The following is a 23,166-nucleotide window of genomic DNA, read 5'->3' on the forward strand; positions in this document are numbered from 1 at the left end:
CCCCTGGTGGGCAGCGAGGAAAAGTGGATGAGGTGAGGGGAAAAGTAGGAGAGCAAAGGGAGGTATGAGGAGGAAGCAGTGCTGGAGGAGAAAATTCTTCCCATTGTTTGTTTTTGTTCTTTGGGCTGTAGTCTTCAATATCTCTACATACACGCATGTGATGGAAGAAGTCGTGGCATCCTCAGAGCCTGTCTGATGGTGGTCTTTACCTCTTTCATCTCAAGTTCATTTTTTTTCCCATGTCCTAGTTAAAGCTCCCACACTGAGCCCTTTTTCAGCAAAGTAATCACAATCTGATAACCCCTGGTCTTAGTGCTGTTCAAAACGCGCTGTTTCAGTTTCTGTAGCCTTTAATGCAGTCGAGATGTGGCTGTCCGCACCCCATTCAGGAAGAAAACTCTCTCTGCATCAGTGACTGACAACAAAACACACAGCTAACACTACACTCTTGGCTAAGTGATCATTTGACATGGAAATATCACCAAATATGCAGCTTAGCCGTTGTTTTTAACACATGCGTTTGGGGAGTTCCTCAGATGCTGGGAGTGCATGAAGACTCCTGTGTTAACTCTTGCAGCTAGCAAGATTTAATATGCTAATGACTGAGACATTTTAGGGTTCACAGAAGCAACTTTAGAGAGTAAACAAATGCTGTAGACTAAGAGCCAGCTGATTTTTCTGAACGTCTCACCACGCCAGCAGTGTGCAGCCAGTACACTGTAAAAAGACAGTCGTTGGATCAACTTAAAGGAATTACTTGAATTGGTTTCAGAATTTTGAATTAAGTTATCCAAATCAAATCGACAAGTAATAATGATACCATTGGTTAGATGTGCTTATTTGAGATGAACAGTTTACATTTCTGCAACTTAGTTTTATGTAACTTGAAGTTTCCCATATTTCAAACTTACCTATTTGCTTTGATGAAACTTAAAATGTAAAATGTGATTTTGTCTTACTGTTCTTTCCCTTTCTTTACTTCTGAACACCAGAAAAGTGTAATTTATGTCAGCGGCAGCTTAAATGTGGTTTTTACAGTGTAAAGAGGCAGGATAATGCACATTTTTAGGTCATGACTATCACCCAGCTTCTATATGGAAACTGAATAAAATTTTGACTGGCTTGTAAAGCTGGAATGGGGACTAGATGAGGAAAGGCAGAAGTAAACGTCTTCCTATTCTCACCATATAAAGCCATATTCTGCTTTTATTTTACCCTTCTGAGTTTGTAAAATGTATACAAAACCCGATGAAAATGGCTTTTCACCATATGGGACCTTTTAAAGTTACAGTTTCTGTTAAAAAGGCTTTTTAGAGGCCTTTCTTTTACATGTGAGCAGGTATAAAATAATTACAGATTTCCCTTTATTATAAATGCTTATGTGTGTGTCATCTTGTTTATGTGCTTTAAAGAGTGTGTGTTCGTGCATCAGTATGAAGCATGTGTGTTCTGGTGGAACACGGATACATTACGCAGACCTGCTGCACCGGCAGGCATGAGCTCAGAGATGAAAGTGAGTGTGCAGGTATGTGACTGTGCATGAAGCCTGTGGCGTGTGTGTGTGTGTGTGTGTGTGTGTGTGTGTGTGTGTGTGTGTGTGTGTGTGTGTGTGTGTGAGAGAGAGAGAGTGTGTGGCAGAAATGAGAGTTTCACATCAGCTGTTTCACAGACGCCGGCTGGTTCTCATTCTTATCTTTTAATCAGGCTCTGATGTACACCGGAACAACAGGTGAATGCAGTTAACTACCAGGCAGGAAAACCAGCCGAACTGAGGCTCCCTAGAAGTGAACCGTAGTGTTATCGCATTCATGGGCCGACATAGTTTCTGCTGCGCTCACCGAACCCAATTTAAACGCTCAAAAGATCAAAGTGACGAAGACCGAAGCATCCATGTGTTTATGAAATGTAGCATTAAAGTTATTGGCTCTCGATAAGCAGTGAGATGTTCTTTCAGCTGCTAATGAAGTGTGTAATGTCTGAGCAAGCTAATGAGCTGTACTGATTTAATTACAGTACAGCTAAGAGTTACCATAAGATGGTTTCACGCAAACTCACAGTTACATTCCTGAAATTTTACAAGACGACATAACCTTACATGGGCACCGCCACAGAACGAATTCAGCTCCCAGAGTATTTCAAGGGTGGAAATGTGCAACTGAAGTCAACTGTGCTCATATGAGGAAGAAGCAAGTTGGGTTTATTTGCAATTTTTGTGTATGAAGTTGGAAAAATGGTGAGTTTTGCGGAAAATTCTGATCTTTTTGTTTGAAAGAGAATGTCATACAGTATTTGCCTAAAGCATAAGTAAAATTGTTTGTTGTAGGCCAGAAAAACTGGACACAAAAATGACCAAAACGAGACACAAAATGTGTAAAAATGAAATGGAAAACAACTAAAAATGATACACAAAAGGAGAAAAGCGAGACAGACAAGAACAAATGGCACAAGCTGTTGGAAGATACATTCAGCACGGTGAAACATCTTTGTACAGCTGATGAGCAGAGTAGAGTTTAAAAGTTTCTAGCAGCACTTTTAAATGTAGTCTTCATTTATGTTAAATTAAGTGATTATTAAGTGACTGATACCACGTGTTATGGTGTGTTTGCATCAGGCTTTTAAAAGATGGCAAACTTCCTTAACATTTGGCCTCAGTTTTAGATTAGTCACGAAAAGGGTTTCATAATATATCTGCAAATTTTATTGCACAGCTTTGAGGGCTCTTTATTGGACACTGAAGCCGGACAGAAGTATGTTGATCCACAACAGGACAACGCCGGCTTCTGCCAAACCACTCTCGCGTTAAAAATACATTTAAATGTATGCTGAGGCCAAACTGTCAGGAGGAAAACACTGATAGTATCTTTCTATCTCTTTCTCCCCGTGTCTTCACCACAGAGCTGAAAACTCACAAACACACATGATGTGAATATATGTTATCTCTGCCACTCTATAAAATGTTCCCGCACAGCATGAGGCAAGACGAAGACAAGCAGCAGCAAGAGATGGTGTCGCTTTAATATAAGAGAAAGAGCAGCAGATGGAAGGGACTGATGGAAAGACAACAGATCAGACAGACAGACAGACAGGTAGAAAGATGGAATCTGAGCTGCAGACAGACTGGAGTGGATGTGAAAATGAAGAAAAAAAGGCTGAGAAAAGCAGATATGCAGCGAGGAGGTAAGAGCCACGGAGACAAAGTGTCAGGCAGCCTCCCTCCTTCAGTCATCACTTCAACACCACAACACCACAACACCACAAGTGACTGCAGAACATATGTGTCCGTTCTGCCTGCACAATGGGCTATTATGGGCCTGCACAGCGGAGCACACGCTAAAGTCAGCTTTCAGCAAACACATCCAAAGTGGCTCAGACTTCAAAACAAACAACAGTACATGTGTGTTTTTTGACAGCAGCTGCTCTTTCTGGCCGATAAATATCAGCCCATCATGTGATTTTTGTATTGCAAACAGACACGTGAGCCTGTGAGTGTGTGTGAGTGTGAGTGAAGTGGTGTCTCGGCCGCGGCAGCGTCAGGAAATTCCATGGGATGTTTTCAATAAGAACGGGCAGCAGCAGCCAGGGAACTGGCAAATGAAAACCTGCTGAAGTGCACCACAGAGCTGAACAACACACTGCCTACTCTCATAGCACAAATGATTACTCCGCATGTGTGTGTGTGTGTGTGTGTGTGTGTGTGTGTGTGTGTGTGTGTGTGTGTGTGTGTGTTTTCAGTTTGAGAGGGCGACGGAGGATACGTTTTGTTGAGTGAGCTGAGTGATGGAGGAGGGGGGGAGTCCACTGAGGTTTGTGCCTGTTTACAATAGCAACAGAACAAGTGTCCGGTGCGTGTTCGGCTTGTCGGCGCACATGCTTTTCGCTTTACTGCTATCATCTGGTGTTGCTGTGTCATTTGGTCCAAAGGGGAAACAGTGATGCGCTCGCTTGGCCTCGCGAGGAAACGCTACGTCATGCTACGGTGGGTGCCTCTGATTGGTCCCCGTTACATAATGCTGATAGTAATAGTGAACAGCAGTGACCACAGTTGGTGTTCAGGAAAAGGATGAGAGACTGTGAGGAGACGGAGGCAAAGATGGAAAAGCTGAATAGAAAAACTCGATTAAGATCAGTTCAGTAACACAGTGTTCCTCACTTCACCCTAAAGGCAACAGTCTGATGTTTCTCCATGTTTCCAGTCTGAAGCTGAGTTGGTTTTGTTTTTAATTTACCCCCGTTGACCCTTTGGAGCAATTTGAGGGGGAAATCTGGTCTGGAATCTTGGTTTGAACTGATGTTAAGCCCAGATTATTTGGTAATATTAGAGCTTTACAGATCCAGACTTAAACCTCCCAAACCACCAAACTCATCGTGGCCATCCTAAATAATACAACATAGAACTTTTTTAATCCCAAAAGTAGTTTTTTTTGCCAGATATTGCTCAGAAAAAAACTAAATTACATAAGAAATGCTGTGCCTAGAAGAAACATCTAAGCTAAAATAGGACGAGCATAAAAAAGTAATGCTGGCAATGACTCTAAAGTGCTCAGTAATATTGCACATGAAAAATTAATATTGTACAATAAATTGAAATGTTGCACCTGAAAAATAAAACATTGCACATTACCAGACATGTTTGATAGTTAAAATCGGTCTGGTTGTAATGTGTGGAGCTTTGGATGCTGTTTCCAAACAATGGCATTGTATTCTGTTCTATCCCCTGAGGCTAACATTAGCTTCAGATATTAAAAGTGATAGTTAAAATCTCATCCAAATAATGCTGACCATATCGACCCAACCGGTCGAGGCAGATGGCCACCTTCCCTGAGTCTGGTTCTGTCTGAATGTTTTTTCCTCCTTCTCTACTCCAGGGGTTTTTTGTTCCTTCCATCTCGCTCATAGGGAATCCAAAGGATTGTTGGGTTTTCTGGTCTCTGTTTAGAGTTCATAAGATCTCTACCTACTATGCGAAACGCTGTGAAATGACATATGTTGCGAATCTGTGCTAAACTGAATATCTCTACCATCATTTTCTCACCCAGACTAGTTTAGCCTTTTAGTTTCTTTTCTTCACTGCAACGTATCACAACAAGTGGTTCCAGCATAGTGTCCGTTTTGTTTACATCTGTTTCCCATGAGGTCACAGGAGGTGGTGCGCTGCTACGCTAATCTTAATGATATCCAGTAGCATGTGATGCATTATTTGTAAATCTTGCCATGTGTCCATGTTTAAGATTAGAGTGAAGAATATCTGTGAAGTTTCTCTTTATATGATGCAAAGCTGATTTTACAATCTGATTTTGAAGCTCCTGTGGCGTGAACTCGTCCTCATCGGCTGCTGGCTAGGAGTGAGCAATCTTAAAGGTGTTGTATTGTAGACGATCTTAGTTTTGTAGAGGAATTGTACAGATTGCATCATTAATTAAGCGATAATAGTGCTGTCGTAGCTTTCCTACTCCACCTAGACTCAGCAAAACTGTGATTGGTTGCAACACAATTAGGATGATGCTCAGTGAACACATCTGAAAGGTGTAACTTGTATTATAACCTGAGGACAGCGTGAAGGGTGCAGAATAGTGGCAAGCGAACCAACATCCTGAACGAAGTGTTGTAAATTCTTCTAATCTTACTTAAAGTGAAAAGTGTGACTGTTGCTGTTTACACTAATTGTGTAAGTTAATTACCTGAACTGTGTCTCGGTGCTGTTTAATCATTTAATTGATTCATTACACAGCAGCAGTCCTGTTAAGAAGTCAGATGATGTAAGATTTCCTCCCCATTTTTACGCCACTTTTCAGGTTAATCGTGTTCTTTTTAGGTTTTTTTCACTTTCTGCATTGACATTGAATTGGATGATGAATTTGACTGTATGTACACTGTGTTTATATATAGTATAGTATAATGCATTTAATGCTGTCACTCTTGCAAAGACACTCCTTATTGTAATGTGTTGGGTTAGTTGAGTCTGTACACTTGAAAGTAGTAATTTACTAAATCTGGCATTAACTTCATGTCAGAGTTTTTATATTTATTGTGTTTATATTGTGTTCATTCTATAAAAATTCTGACTTATTTGTAATGTTGCATTTCTGGATGTTCAGTTAATGTCAGAAACTAACACTATCTGTGTATATGTGCAGCAAACAACGATCTGGAATCATGTTCATGCTAATTTCTCCTGAGTAAAGAACATACTTTGCTGGTGCTCTCATTGAAGCTTTGCAGTGATCAATGTTGATTATCCATCTTGTCTTATAGGGTGGAAACTCAACAAACCTCAAAGTGGCGGCGATACAAATCACCACCTCCAGTCAGAGCTACAAGAACAAAAACAGGATGCAGGGATTTGTGAGATTGGCCTTGACTCGAGCTGATAGACTTTGTATCCTGACGGCCACATGCACAACTAATCAGGATTTCAGCTACATCTGTGGGGGGAATTGTGATTCAGATTGTGGATTCTAACCCAAAAAGATTGTCATATGATCTTTTGGCCATTTTTTCCCCCACCCCTACTGTTGGCTGTGGTGTGGACATGGCAGTAGTATAAATCTTTTCTTATAAATCACAGCAACAAAGCAAATTTGCACAAAATATTCTTTGGAGCTGCTTCGGTATTTTCTTTTTTGAATCATTGAGTATATAAGATTAAAAACAACGTAATGGGAGGCAGCCCGAATGCTGAAGTAATTTGAGCTCTAATTTTTTGGTTCCATAAATGTTCTGAGAAAGTTCTACCAATATTTTCAGCGTGACATTTTCTTTAAGTTCCCAGAATGTTCTTCTTAAAGGTGGGATGACCAAAGTGTTTGGTGACCATTAGACTGTCCTAACATGCTCAAAGCTGAACTGAATGTTGCACGGAGAGCATGAGTCTGTATGATAGAACACTGTGAAACCTGGTGGGAATGTTTATAGATTGTGTAATGTGCTCCCTCAAAAACATCCACAACACGTCCTTAGAACGTTGCAGACAGGGTGTTCCACTTTTGTCAATATATCACATTACAGGAATGTCTTATAAAGAACATTCTGCCATCCATCGTCTTGATACGATCTTGAAAATGTTGCATGGAGAACATCCATCCTTTATTATCATTGGTGAAATATTTTATAAAACAACCTTGTTTAATGAGTTTCCTCAACAGCATCCTCAGAACATTGCAGACAGAATGTTCCATTTTTGTCAGTAATTCATGTTACAAGAATGCTTTATAAAATCACTGAAGGCCTTGGTAACATCTGGAAAGCATTTTTTAAATGTTTAGAATGTTGAAAGAAAGAAACAAAGAAACATAATCTGTGGCCATCCTCTAAATGTTAAAACATTATCTATATAGAATGATTACTGGAATTTAAAATATTCTTTAATTATTCTTTGAAAATTAAATTAAGAAGTTTTCTTTAAAACTAGATAATGTTAGTCAATGTTGTAGGAATGTTCTGCTAACTGGGACAACATTGCTGCAGCTAATGTCTTAGCAAATATTGTTTTTAGATCCCCCAAATACAAAAAAACTTTAATTTGTCTCATGTTTCTGTGACATAAAAATCATATTTTTTTCAAATCATGTGCACACTTTTTTTTTTATAGCTCCAACTCCTAAAAAAGAATCCATCTTTTGCTGCTAAAGTTCTTTACTGATGACTAACTTTGTCCGGTCATTTGTTGCTGGGTTTTTAACAACCATTGTGACTAAAACAGCTTTTTGTTCACATTTGACATAGTGTTCATAAAAAATCCAGGCTGAAAAAATAGGCTGCTGATGAGTTTTACTGATGCATTGTCGACTTACAGTAAACTCACCACACAAGAGTCCAACTGCTGTAATCTATTGTGAATTAGTGGCTAAAATATGACTGTTTTATGCGAGCGAGAGAGAAAGAGAGTCGAGCTGGCTGAGCTGCTATTGTCGACCATCAATATCATAAAATGTTGGCCCAACAGCAGCTCCGGTGAGACAGTAATTCTGCTCAGTCAGTCTCTTTTATACTGCCTGGGATAATTCAATTATGCCTGCTGGAGCTCTTTTACCTCTGTAATTTGTATTAATAACCTATTGGTGAAAGTGAAGAAAATAAAGAATGTCTGCTACGACACGTGTGTGCCTCCAGATGTGTGTGAAAGGATGGAGGAGAGAGAGCTTTTCCCAGTACAAAAGCATACATTTTGCACATAAAACAGCCCTTACAATACAGGAAGGTGTAGGTGTACAGCGAGAGGAAAGGGGGAGGCTGGGAAGTAAGGTGCTGAGCTGAGCAGAGATGGATTTCCTGCCTCAACCACTTTATACACACGTCGTATAGTTTAATTACCCCCTGAAAAAACTCCTGGATCGGACCTCGACATCAGTAATTCTAGAGGGCCTTGACCTGAGAGCTGCCCCAGCTCTTTCCCGACAGTCCTGGTTTCCCTCTGAGCTCTGGACCTTGTTCAGGCTGGAGGCGATCGGTCCAACGCGAAGGCTGCTGGAGGGGCTGTTAATATTTATCTGTTGTGTGGCAGAAACGCAGCGATAAACGCAAAAACAGCCACTTGACCTAAATAGCCGCAAGCAGAAGTTTTCAGTAACAAACACATCTGTCACATGCAGAGCCGTGATCCAAAACATCTCACCTCCCACTTTACGATTATTTCATTTTAAAATCTGCAAGAATAAGCTGTGCAGTACAAACTGACCGCCTGCACTTACACACACGTCATGTTCATATAATTTCTGAGATCTGACCATAAAGATTGGATTTTATGTGATCACATTATTGTACGCCCACATTTGGCCTGAGAACGGCTGTAATTCATCTCCCCGGACTGTATTTACTTTAAAATATGTCTGGATAATCTTAACCCTCACACCCCCATCCTCTTTATTTCCCTTCATTACTCAAACTATGCTCTGCGGTTAGATTATGATCAGATTATAAGCAGGGAACCCCTTTTCACAAACCAAGCCTCCCCGTTTCAAGAGCGAGATCTGAAACCTTGAAGAGAAATGCGAGCATGGCCAGATTTGTAGGAGCTCCGGCCGTCACTTAATATGTCCTGGCATCGCCGAATGATAAAATTTCATGGCTGGTTACAGCCAGTGGGAAACTGGGACCAACAGGGACAGTTACAGGACCATAAAGACATGAGTCAACGTCCTGAATACAGAAATAAGACATGAGAAGAAGGAAGCTTTGTGATTAGTGCACCAGAGACGTTTTATTGGGGCTAATTTATGAAGCTTTTTACATGTTAGTTTTTGTAAATCTGGAACTCAGAGGCTCAGTTAGTGATCTGAGACATTACTTATGTCTAATTAGGAAAGTGGATCTCTCTCCTTTATATATGCACTGGTAGGGCATATGATACACATGGCGCCTATAAAACGTATTCACACCCACTGCAAGTTTTCCCCTTTTCTTGATTTTCAAGCATTGAAACATGGTCAGTATAATTTGGCTTTTTTGACAGGAATTTACAAAAAAAAATTTTATGTCAGTGAGAAAAGATATCTTCAAAGTAATCTTAATTAAATCAAAATGGGGGAAAAAAACATGATTGCATTAGTATTGACCACCTTATTGTCTTTAAACTATTTCGGTGTAGCTTTGGCCATTTGCTTCAGCTTATTGCCATTCTGGAAAACAAATCTTCTCCCAAATCACAGTTCGTGTGCATCCTGCATCATGTTGCTCTCCAGGATTTTCCTACCATTTGCTGCATTCATGTATTTTAATTTCTACCTTTACAAGCTTTCTAGGGCCAACTGCTGAGAAGCATCCCCACATCATGATGCTGCCACCGCCATGCTTCATATAATGATGCTGCCACCACCATGCTTCACATCATGATGTTGCCACCACCATGCTTCACATCATGATGCTGCCACCACCATGCTTCACATCATGATGCTGCCACCACCGTGCTTCACATCATGATGCTGCCACCACCGTGCTTCACATCATGATGCTGCCACCACCATGCTTCACATCATGATGCTGCCACCACCATGCTTCATATTATGATGCTGCCACCACCGTGCTTCACATCATGATGTTGCCACCACCGTGCTTCACATCATGATGCTGCCACCACCGTGCTTCACATCATGATGCTGCCACCACCGTGCTTCACATCATGATGCTGCCACCACCATGCTTCACATCATGATGCTGCCACCACCATGCTTCATATAATGATGCTGCCACCACCATGCTTCACATCATGATGCTGCCACCACCATGCTTCACATCATGATGCTGCCACCACCGTGCTTCACATCATGATGCTGCCACCCCGTGCTTCACATCATGATGCTGCCACCCCGTGCTTCACATCATGATGCTGCCACCGCCATGCTTCATATAATGATGCTGCCACCACCGTGCTTCACATAATGATGCTGCCACCACCATGCTTCACATAATGATGCTGCCACCACCGTGCTTCACATCATGATGCTTCCACCACCATGCTTCACATCATGATGCTGCCACCACCATGCTTCACATCATGATGCTGCCACCCCGTGCTTTACAGTGGAGACAGTGTGTTTGTGATGATGCGCAGTGTTTGGTGTCTTTCAAACATGGCATCTAGCTTTTTGGCTAAAAGTTGTAACTTTGGTCTCATCATAGCAAGGAGTGACTTCAGGGACTCCCAAATGCCTTCTCGTAAACTCTAGTAGAGGTTTTGTGAACAGTGGCTTTCTCTTTGCCACTCTTCCATTAAGCTTTGATTGGTGAACAACAGGCAACAGTTTTATGTACAGTCTCTCCCATCTTAGCCACTGAAGCTCATAACTTCTTCAAAGGAGTCATAGGTGTCTTGGTAGCCTCCCTCACTAGTCTCTTTCTTGCACAATCACTGTTTTTTTGTTGTTGTTTTTTTAAACGACCTGCTCCAGGCAGATTTACACGTGCCACTTGATTTATCACTTATTCTACATTATATATTTTTAATGAATTGGCATTACTTTGTAGAAATCTGTTCTCACTTTTTTGTGTAAGAGTTGGTTTTATTTATTTTTTAACAGTTTTTCCCCCAGTAAAGCTAAATTATATTGACCATGATTCAATGTTGCAAGAAGCAATTAAAGGACAAAACTTCCAAGAGGGGTGAATACATTATATGGGCACTGTATCTTTAAGGATAGACGTGTGAGAATTTGTGGAAAAGAATTAGTTTTAAAAGCCTGTATTCCATGGAAAGTTATAATGACTTGGCCGTTAAATCTGCAGTCAAACTTCAATGTCCAGATGATACATTGATTTAAATTTTAAATATGTTCTCTCTAATTTCTGTAGAAATCCATTGCGCTAGGTTAACAAATTCCTTCGAAAATGAGTATTATTCAATCTATATTTACGGCAATAGTTCAACTGTAGAAATAGTAACAGCTACATTCCATAAGCATACTGTAATTAATGAGTATTTCTATTTTAGTGTCACTAGTTTTTGAAGTAAGCAGCCCCAGTAACCAGCACATAATTAGCTGCTGCTGTTGTAAATCAAACACTAATTACATGCAGACTGTGAGCGTAAAATTGAATGAACATGCAGTACGAATGTTCCCTTTACTTTCACGTGTATAAATCTGGTCCTCATTGACTTATATCTGTTTTTTCTTGCCAAAGCTTTTACTGAGACGTCTATGTTCACTGTAGATGTGTGGGTGAATGTGCTTGTTTGTTCATGCTATAAAGCCTGCACTCATACATGCACCGGTATGGCATACATGTCCAAGTATGAGTCTTAGTGTATGCGTGTGCATGCAGCAGACTAACTGTAATGGTTCATATCACTTCACACTAGCTGTCAGGTTTGTCACACACAAGGCTGCAGCCTGTAGGTGACCCGGCACACATGTTCACCTCACGGCTACCCGGGCCACATTGGATATACCGGAAAGCCAACACAAAGCTGCCACACTCAACCTTTTAACAACCTGGAGATCATACAGCTGTATTAAAACTGATGTTAATAGTCTTATGAGGCCAAACATGAAAACCCTTAATGGTTAACTTTAATTGTCTAAATGAATTTAAGCCTCAAATTCTCCTCGTCTTGTTTGAATTGATTCATACAAGATAGCTGGGCCTGTGGTTTACCAGATACTGCATGTTGCAGTGAGGAATGACTGATTTCAGTTTTATGTGTTGCGTGCCATAGTTTTATTCTTGTTCAAAATGCTTGCTAAGTAATACTGGTGGTCTGTTTAATGTAAACTCAGCCTCATTTGCTGTCACATATGCTTCTTAGTGCTTCCCTTCTGTACATTCAGTTACTGTATATGTTCACTTTGCCAGTGCCTCAGCAGTAGTTCATTCAGAGTTTGAAAACCGTTTTAATCTTCTTGGACAGTTTTCATTGTATTATTGAATTATGTAATTGTAGTTTATGCCATTTATTCTCTTACTATGTTTATTTTAGGGCTGCGCAGTGGATCGGTGGTTAGCACTGTCGCCGCCTTACAGCTGGGAGATCCACAGTTTGAGTCCCAGCCTGGGCTTGGGATCTTTCTGCATTCTAAATTGTCTGTAGGTGTGCATTTGAGTGTGCTTGTTTGTCTCTATGTGCAGCCCTGTGATAGACTGGCCACCTGTCCAGGTGTCCCCTGCCTTCGCTCTAATGCTACGTGTCCAGTAGATGCATTTGAATGAAAATGTGTGAAAATCACCCGCTTGGTGGGCGTGTACTTGAGGCCAGTAGCCGGTGTTCAACTCCTGCCAACCCTCTTCTCCAACTATCCTGCCCCTGATTGGACAAACACATTGACTCGGGAGCTGTCTGCTCCTGGATTTCAAGCCGGATTAACATGGCGGCTCGGCCACAAACTTTCTCTTTTATTACAAAACAGTTCAGCAAAAAGTATTTCTGAAAGCATTTGAGGCGAGAAATAACCTGCACAGTAGTTGAATCTGTCTTCATTTTAGTTCACCGACGGCTAGTTTACATGTTTGACGAAAGTTTTGCGATGCGTCGGACCTCTGCACGCTGCGTCGAATTTGCAGAAAGAAGAAGTCGGGTGTATTTTATGCAAATGAGCTGCAGCCCACTCCAGGAAGACACACCGGATCGCAGCTCGAAACGCACCACAACCGGACCAGCATGCAATGCAGTGCGTTTCACATAGACAATGAATGGGATGTGGGAAATTGCCGGATCTTGTGGACATGTACTTTAAGTCAGCTGGAATAGACTCCAGCGCTCCCATGACCCTAATGAGGATTAAGCCGTGTATAGATAATGGATGGATGTATTTCCTTAAGTTTGAACTGAGCACAGACTTAACAGCATTAAAACTACTATCGGGTGAAGTGAAAAACACTGATCATCTCATTAAGAAGCAATGTTCTGTTGGGAAACCTTAGATCCAGGTTTTTGTCTAGATGTCATTCTGAAGTGCATCCTCCTACAATGTAAAAACTGTACATAACTGGCTCGAGAAACATGGCCAAGAGCCCGTAACACTGAACTGCCCTCCAAACTCCCTAGATCCTGATCTGAAGTAGCATCTACCAGCACAACACCTGGCAACCCACAGGACCCATAATATTCCACAGCCAACACCTCAGTGCCAAACACCACAGGATTGTTTTAATGGAATGAAGCACAACTACACAACACGAGGCAGCTGGTCTTAATGTTGTGGCCGATTGGTGTGCTTGTAAATATAATCTGAGGTTCGCTGGCTTTCACATGACTTTCGCTGTTTCGCTGTCTGCAACAGGAGAAGGACGCTATCACCAGGATTTATTTCCTCATATACATGCACCAGTTACTTAAGCGTTATTCCACAAATTCATTCCTCCATCGCAGCCATAGCACATAACTAATGTGCAGTGTTCACTAACATGTGCACAAACAGCTGGATGGTGCAACAGCGGCCCTGTCCAAACACCACAAAGAGCATAGGGAGCAACAATGCTCAAAGGAAGGAACAAGACATTCAGCATTAATCACACACTATGGCACACACATATACGTGTACACAAACACACACACACACACACACACACACACACACACACACACACACACACACACACACACACACACACACACACACACACACACACACACACACACACACCCTAGAGGCAGTACCACCCATTTTCAGATGCACACAGTCATACAGTAAACAGACACACAGGTACCCACCCACCACCTGTTTTTGTGGACAAACACACTTACATGTGCTCACACACACACATACACACTTCCCTGAGGACACACTACACCATTCAGGAAACATTAGCAGCATTAGCCAGGAATGCTAATTGAAACAAACAGCTCATGTTTCTTCATTTCTGAGGTGGGAGCTGGCTGTTATTGAGGCTTCTGTAGTTGTGTATGTGCACATGTGAGTGTGTGAGCATACAATTGCATCGACATACACTTTTTTTTTGCATGAAAGAGATCTGGGAACCATTGTGCACCATTATTGTCCTGCTTTTTCTCCAGTTTTGCTTTCAAAAGAGAGCAAATTTTTTGACCATAAACACACATTAGTATTTACAGAATCTCTGCTGCAGACCGAAGCAAAGCCGATCTCTCTTCCTCTTTACAATTATGGGAAAACACATGCTCTCAGCTCCACTTGCAAAGTACTGCCATGATGCATTCTGATTGTTTAGCCAGCAAGTCGAAGGTCAGCGGATGTGGTGGAGGCTATAAACTGAACCCGTATCTGATCCTACATGCCATGTGAAGGTCTTACCTGCACCGAAAGCAAAGAAGAACGTCTGGTTGGGGTTCCTCTGCAGCAGGGCGGACACCCGTCGGGCCATTCGCTCGTTGCGTTTGTAGATGAGCTCCTGGCGGAAGTAGCTGTCAATCTGCTGGGCCGTCATGCGGTCATGAGCTGGCAGGGAGCTGTTGATGAAGTGAGGCAGCTGAGAGGAAGAAAGAGCGTGAGAATACGAGAGCTTAAAAGCCTTTACATTGGAAATCCCGTGGCAGAATTAAGAGTTGATGAATCATTTAAATTGTACATCAAACGTGAAAAAAGAAAGGAAGGGCGTTAGAGAAAATTTGAGATGGAAAGAAAGGAGTGGGTTGAACGGGGGTGTTGGTGCCCATTTGAGTGTGACACCTGGCAGCCACAAGTGTTTCTGATGTGACGGCTTGACAGAAAAGGACCAACGCTGCTGTATGGGTTGGTTTTTAAATGAGAAAGCATCAATACAAGAAGGAGACAGAGGGCGGAGAGACGTGTCAACACCATATGTGTGTACAGGCTTTACATTTGTAGACAAAGAAGACTGTTTATAAGTGTGTGTGCCGTACTGGGTGGACTGTACCAGTACAGTACATCCATGAGTGTGTTTAATTGCTGTGTGATTTATTACGAGCCAGACAGGACCATGCTGGCTCTGTTCCACTTTTGGCTCCATCGGTGGATTCTACAGGTTGTTAATCTGTGAAGATGAGTGGTGGTTCAGTAGCAGCAACACACAGACACTCCTAAACCTACATAATGTCTCTCTTTCTCCGTCTTCAGCCCTTCTTTATTGCCCAAACTGAGTTATTTTTTAGCTCTTTCACTTGATATATCCATCCATCCATCCATCCATCATCTATACACCGCTTAATCCTCATTAGGGTCGCGGGGGGGCTGGAGCCTATCCCAGCTGACTCAGGTGAAGGCAGGGGACACCCTAGACAGGTCACCAGTCTGTCACAGGGCTACATACAGAGACAAACAAGCACTCTCACATTCACACCTACGGGCAATTTAGAATAATCAATTAACCTCAGCATATTTTTGGACTGTGGGAGGAAGCCGGAGTACCCGGAGAAAACCCACGCATGCACAGGGAGAACATGCAAACTCCATGCAGAAAGATCCCGGGAAAGCCGGGACGCGAACCAGGGACCTTCTCGCTGCAAGGCGAAAGTGCTAACCACTACGCCACTGTGCAGCCCTCACTTGATATATGTGCAATAAAATCTAAAATGCATGAGTGCATCCCATCGTTCGGCTCCATCTATTGATACCGTTTGCTGCTGGTTATAAAGACGTCTTTCCTTAGCTGAGGCCTGTTTGTGCTGTTGTGGTTGAAATTCTTTTCCGTGTGCTGTAATGGATTTTTTTTTCTTGAATAATGGCAGTGTCAGTAAGTATATGATGTTGGCCCCGATGTCTGCTGACCCACTGTGCAGATTACCACAGAATTTGAGTTCCATGCTAATCTTGTTACTGCGCTCTTTGGTTTGTTTTTAAAGAGTCCATGTTGTGCTTTTTGGGTTTTCCGTTTCCTTCAATGTGCTATAGCTTCTCAATGCATGTAAAAAGTCAAAGCCTCAAATCTGAAGGGAGCTGGGGTGTTCTTCCATTACGCATTTGCATAATCATGCGGTACATCTGCATAGCGCCTCCTCTGCAGCTAGTTTAGCTCAAAGAATGAGCAGCTGCCTCACAGTCTGCCATTATGTCCTTGCTATAGCTGCTCCTTTTAGAGCTACTTCCCTCTGCATAGACCCAAACATCTATGATTATAGTATATATCCAGTGTTACCTGCTTTTATCAGACCAGTTGACAAATCAGAGCAGACTAAGGTTGTTTTTTTTTTGTTTTTTTTTAAAGAGACAGGAGATAAAATGCAGCATTTCAGATGAAGATGCTGCAGCAATGTACAGCAGGTGAAAAAGAAAGTCAACGTATTCTAGTAGACCCTAAAAAACAATATTATTAATATGGAAATGTGCTTAGTATGAGGTATTTAAGAAGCTCATGAGTAAAAACTCTATATTGATGTGCTACTTTATTTTATGGGACAGAGATTGGGTAAATAGTGGTCAGAAAATCAGCAAGTGGAGAGGAAATAGTTATTAAATGTTTAAAATGGTGTGTTACTTTAATTGCGGGTAGATTGTTCAAAAATCTGTTACAAAATCGGGTACATTTGGCAGCAGGAGTTACAGAAAACATGGTTAATAAACAGTGAAATACTGTGACATGAAATGGTGAAAATAACTGCAAATATGTGTAATAAGGTACAGATTTTTCATGTAGATGTTACATAGAGTTTTGATTTCTTTTTACAATTGAGATGTAAATTGATACTTTTTAAGAGTTTAAAAGTAAAGTTCAAGAACTGCTCCTTGACGACTTATTATCTGTATGTTCCTGATTTGTTCCCCAGTAATTCCTTGGTACTACATTATAAAAGATTATTTCAAACCTTCCTTTAAATCCTTCCTCCTCCTGTATAACCTGGAGAACATCTGAAGCCACTCAGCCTTCAATCTTTCTTCCCAAGTTGAAAAGAATGAAAAGATGACGAGCCGGAGATAGAAAAGCTTCCGTGCACATATGCAGACATGTTTAATCTGGGCTTGTATTGGAGTGTGACAAGTAAACACAGACATGGATACAGAAAACTGCTGTCTGCAAATGAGCTACAAGTTGACGCAACAGTAGAACAGCTGCAAATGGTGTGTAAATAAATATGTGTGTGTCAGAGTCTGAATACATGGAGGGATTTATTGTTCCACGTGTGAACAAGGTTCTCTTCAGCATCCATCCAAAATCTGTCTCATTTAGTCCCTCAGATGCTCCTCTTAGTCTGTTTCACATAATGATTGAATGGTTCTGATACACAGTTACATCAGATGTGTGTTTATTTTATTTGTGACTTGTGTTGCATGTATTCACAATAAATTAATATGGAGTTCTTCAGTGCCAGTGCTTAGACATTTTACATTTTCCGTAGCTACACTTATGATTTAGATCTCTCTGCATTTCAGCTGCATGACAACCTGGTTGTATTTTGCTTCAATATATAACGTAGAGTAATATTCATAAGAAAGAGAAGAAATTCTAGTCAAAATTATTCACATTTGGCAGGTTGTTGGCTTCAGACTGATCAAATCCAACTAACATTACTCACTTAAGTATCAGTAGACCACTGCCCTGTATTCACTAAAAAAAATAAAATTAAAGTCTTTAATTGTCATTTTTAAAAACAATTTTCTGTTATTTAATAGATTTTTTTCCTGTTTTTGTCAATTACAGAAAGCTAGTAAAGATTTTAGTGCTGTGACATCCCAAGAAATTTTAAAAATCAATATTTTTATAAAAGTTAATTTGTTGTTTTACAGTGGCATGACTGTAAAGTTACACAATTTTCTCCTGTATTTAAATCAGCAAAGAATATTAATTATAGGTATTTGCTGATATTTGAAAGAAAAATTATGTAAATTTAGGACTGAAAAATGGTTAAAGTTTTTTTTTTCCCTGTTTTCAGTCAAATCACAGAAAAAAACATTAATTTAGATGATGACTGATCAAAAATATATAGTATTAAAAATAGTGATTTGTTTTTTTTTACATGTATGACTGTAAATCTACATGTTTACTCATAAACACCTTTATTATTTTAATAAAACTTTACAGTTTTTAACCTATTTTTTGTGGAGGGTTCTTGCTGACAGATTTTCACTGGGTTTTCTTTTTCTTGGTTTTTTGCAGATTCATTTCTTTCTTTACTATCTGTGCTTTCTCATGGTGAGTGAGGTTCATCTGGATTGACAGGACGCCTTGAATAATAGATAAAATGACGCAGATCTGGACAAACATCAGGGAATAAAGTTAAACAGAAAGAGATGTGAAGAAAGACCTCGTTGTTGCTCTGATGAGTGAGGATAGTTTGAGTGTTTCATGACGAGAGGGAAAAAAAAGTGTCCGGTCAGAGAGGGGTCAAGGTGGGAGTGTAGCGGTAAATGCAGATAAGTTATCACAGGGAAGGCCATTAGCTGCTCTCTATCCCGACCTGCACAGGAAATGTAAAGTGACAGCGAGATATTCACTCCCTTTCTCACTACTGGATCTGCTCTGCTCTCACTTTCTCAGTTGCTCTGTCATGTGTCCTGCCAGCAGTTTACTTCTTTTCTTTCCTTTTCTGTTTGATTTGGCTCTTTGAAGTCCTTTTTTCCTCTCCTGTCCACTTACATTTTCTTCTTTCCTTTTATGTTTTTCTTCTTGAACCATAAAAACACATTATACTGAATAATAGATGTGTGTACAAAACAAAGACTAATGCAATTATGTTTCACCTGCAAGCAGATAACTAATATTCTTGAGCTGACACTTAAATAATGTGCATTAACTAATGTTCTGTGCTCTGTTACTATTTATGACACTGTATACTTACATTTTTATTTTCTCATTACAATGCACATTTTTACATTTTATGCTTATACTTTTTTACTTATGTTTGTACCTCTAAACCATATTTTTCTGTTTATGTCTGTCCATCATATATTTTTGCTTATATTTCTGAGACTTGAATGGGAACAACTGTAACGTAAGCAATTTTCCTTCAGGGATCAATAAAGTATCTCTGATTCTGAATTAAATTCCTGTAAAATTTACTTTACAAAACAATGCAGATAGCGGTTGTGGACAAGTGCAGATATCACATTCATTTTCATCGTGCTACATTTGCTTTTAAAGTTTGTGCAGGAAATGTAAAGATGGATTCAATGCAATAAAAAACAAGAAAAGCACTCAGAGAATGCAGTACTCCACCAAGGCTGCTCAGTCGTATCATTTCCGACGGCTGAAAGCTTGAAAAACATTTGAGGATCCACACTATAAGCCACATCACTGTGAAAATCTAACCAGTTGGTTCTTGTGTCATTTCTGACCTTCCCTTAAAATTCCATCCAAATTTGTTAATCCATTTTTGAGTAACGTTACAAACAAACAAACAGACAGACAGACAATCCAACGCTGATCGTCACATAACTCTGCTTAGGCTCCGCCTCCTTGGCAAAGTAATGATTCTTGCCTTTATCTTGTTTCTTTTCTGTGCCTGTTTTCTTTCCTTTCTCGCTTCATCTTTGTTGCTCTGATGGATTTGGGACCAGTCGAACGCTGTGGTGCATTAACCCGTCCTGCCCCCGGTGTTCCGGGTTGTGGTCTGGGGCCCATCATCGGCCTCCTTCCAACATGATGAAGATTGAGCTGTGAGAGCATCAGAGGGTGTCGGAGGCCTCTGGATTAAGTCCTACCTATCAAAAAGCACCTGCTCTTTTACAGCCCTGCTAGTTCACTTTCACACACACAAAAGCCGCTATAGATCACCAGGCTACAGGCTCCGGAGTCGGGCGTCTTGATTGTTGTAGCATATGTTGGGGAATGTTAATACATGTTATTATGACAGGAGGAGCAGGGGCAAAGTGGTATGATTTAAAGCAGGAGTCAACTACAGCCAGACATGCAGGTGAAACTGTGGCTAACAAGCTCTTCGAGGCCTCCGGGGAGAAAGACGTGGATAGACAATGAGAGAGACAGATGGGGAAACAACGGGTGAAAGAGAGGAGATGTGTGGCTTTTGTCAAGGCTTTCGAACAGAACTGTCTGAGTAGGTTTCTCATATTTTGCGTGCAAACGATGTGGAATCTCTGCAGCCGAGCGGTGAGTTGAGGTTGCATGGCGTGTTGGGTTTAATGGGACTTAAGGATCAGTGAGGGCGGTTGACACGGCATAATTGATTTACGAGAAGGGCTTTTGAGCAAATCTGCATTTAAGGGCAGAGACGCTACTGCATGTAGCGTCACAACGGCCTTTCGACTGATGGAGAGCCCATCACCGGAGGAGCAGAGGCGATGTTAGGAAACCCAAAGTTGGAGGAGGTGAGATGGTGTATTTACGGCTGAGTCCAAAGCTATTAAAGTGTCAGACTATCGAGTAACTTGAGGTTGAGAAGGATTAATATGGCAACGTGCAGATTTGTGGAATTGATGTGCAAGCCTAAAAGTTTGAGGTGACGATAGCGTAATGGCAGAGAAGTGGGTATGAGAGATTTGCCAACTCAAATCGAGGGTCTGAGAGATTTTTGGTTCTTGAGCGCTGTTACAGATGTTTTTGGACTGTAGCTGCAAGTAGCTTGTGTTTTATGTGAATATTTGACTCTATCAGAACCTAGACCATTCTCTAGTCCAACAAAACATGATTAACATAGGATTTTTAATCTTGGCAGAATAAAAAAGCCTCTAAAACGACTGTTGCCTAGTGGTAGCCTAAAATTCTGCACTTGGATGGCTCTGTAAAGGGAAAATTACAAAACAGAAATATAATTTCATACTTTTAGTGCAGACACGTTTGTCTTTGATGGCAATTGTCTCAATCTAAGTGATCACTGAATCATAAAATCCTGGCCTAAAGACACTGCAGACGACAATTTGGATCCCAGTTGATCATATTTTGTCTTTTTATACTTGCAGGATACTTTATTTTGTTGGGAAAGAATTACTGGGAGATATGTTCTATGTTTCAGCTACAGTTCTACAGTTTTATTTAGCAGACGCTTTTATCCAAAGCAACGTACATCTGAGAGTTGATACAACACAACCAAGGATCTAGTCAGGAGAAAACAACCAGGGGACGTACATAAAGATCTATGGATATATAAGGATTTTTTGTTTTTTGCCTTTTGCAGTCTGTCAAGTGCAAAGGTGTTCAGTCCACCCAAAATCACCATCAAAAAATATGAAATTTATGTGTGTAAATATGGTTTTATGACTGAAATTAAACCAATTACTATCACTTGGTATTGAAGGCTGAATAGTATTAGTAGAAAAAAGGTGAAAGTGTAAATGTGCAGTGGTAAAAAAGAGTGCAAATGGTGACATCGCCTCCATAGGTGTGATTCATTTTGTAAAATAATCCTGTAAAAGTGAGAAGAAAAGGCTCATATTTTATTTTGTTCTAGTGAAATAGAACCTCAATCTGTTGCTTGCTGCATATCATATGAGATGCTGGGAACTAAGAAAGCAAAAGAAATAAAAATCTGTCAGATTAATAGTTTTGTAGTGACATTAAAAGGTTTCCCTGTTACAACAGTTAGTTGGCTATAACGATAATATACATGGCACGAAACAAACAATAATTAATTCCTGACAACAGCAAAAAGACAAGATTTCAAGAATAAGCAGTCTTCCTTTGTGTTAGTAGACTTTAGCCAGGCCATGATCTTAATTTTAGCTGATTTTTAACCTGAACCTAAATGAGCAGGGGTGTCAAACTCATTTTAGTTCAATGGCCACATACAGCCCAATTCGATCGCAAGTAGTCCGCACCAGTAAAATCACACCACAATAACCTATAAATAACCACAACTCTGAATTTTTCCCTTTGTTTCAGTGCATATAAGTGCATTCTGAAAATACTCACCTTTATTGAGCTATCCTTGTACAAACCATTATAAACATCCTGGAATTTCTCCAAAAAGTGGCCATTTCAACTATATTATGCCTCAGTTTATCATTTACACATTACAACTTGCAGATTGTAGTGTGTTTACAAAGGAACACAACATTCACTCACAGGTATCTGGAACTGAACAATCTAGTATTTTACTTTATGATCAAAACAACTTGTCAAGATCTAGAGATTTTTTTAAATTTACAGTTGTTCTCTGTAATTTTTACACTTTGTAAAGTCATCCCACGGGCCGGACTGGACTGTCTGATGGGCTGATTTTGGCCTGCAGGCCGATTAGAATAGAATAGAATAGAATAGAATAGATTAGAATAAAATAGAATAGAATAGAACAGAATAGCTTTATTGTCATCATACAGATGAAAACATACATAGCTGCCACTATGTATGTTTGACATCGCTGCCTTAATGCAATATAAATGGGTGAGTTATTTAAAAACTCAACCCTGTACAGTTGTCATGACTGAGGAAATTAGCTATAGAGAACAAAACCATACATAAAGTTGTTCATTTTATCATGGGACTCTATGGGGATTGACTCATTTTTGGAGCTGGAGGAGCTGCAGCTTTTGAAACTTGTCTTAAATTTGTCAGTCCTGCAGTTTGCAAGAAGTGTGTGTACGTATATATTGTGAAGAATATTTTTATCCCACGAAAAAAGCTGCAGGTACCTGATGACATATATGGTGTTGACTGCTTTTTGTTCCCGAGTGCCTGCGTTCCAAGCTGAGCTGTTATCAGGATGACACCGAGCAGCATGACCTCAGTGTGAAAGGAATTTAATACGTGACATCTTTTGGCTGCAACTTCACAAAATCTGACGAAACGTACTGTTGAGAGCATAAATGCAGCGATACTTCTCCAGCACATTGTTGTTGTAAGTGGGACAACGTGGGAGATAATATCGCAATTTTGTATGTTTTGGCAAAGTGCAGTAGTGGCAGCAGATCTTTT

The 23,166-nt window shown here is 40.5% G+C and overlaps 1 protein-coding gene across 1 annotated transcript in view; it reads right to left on the reverse strand.

Annotated features, from left to right (window-relative positions):
* trabd2b (TraB domain containing 2B) overlaps window positions 1-23,166 on the reverse strand; it is an 88,081-nt gene that overhangs the window by 17,456 nt on the left and 47,459 nt on the right. The window contains exon 4 of the mRNA XM_023277805.3: window positions 14,700-14,874. Coding sequence (XP_023133573.2) covers window positions 14,700-14,874 — 175 coding nt within the window. The remainder of the gene's footprint in view (window positions 1-14,699; window positions 14,875-23,166) is intronic.

Source organism: Amphiprion ocellaris, chromosome 2 (assembly GCF_022539595.1).
Source record: "Amphiprion ocellaris isolate individual 3 ecotype Okinawa chromosome 2, ASM2253959v1, whole genome shotgun sequence".
NCBI lineage: Eukaryota > Metazoa > Chordata > Actinopteri > Pomacentridae > Amphiprion > Amphiprion ocellaris.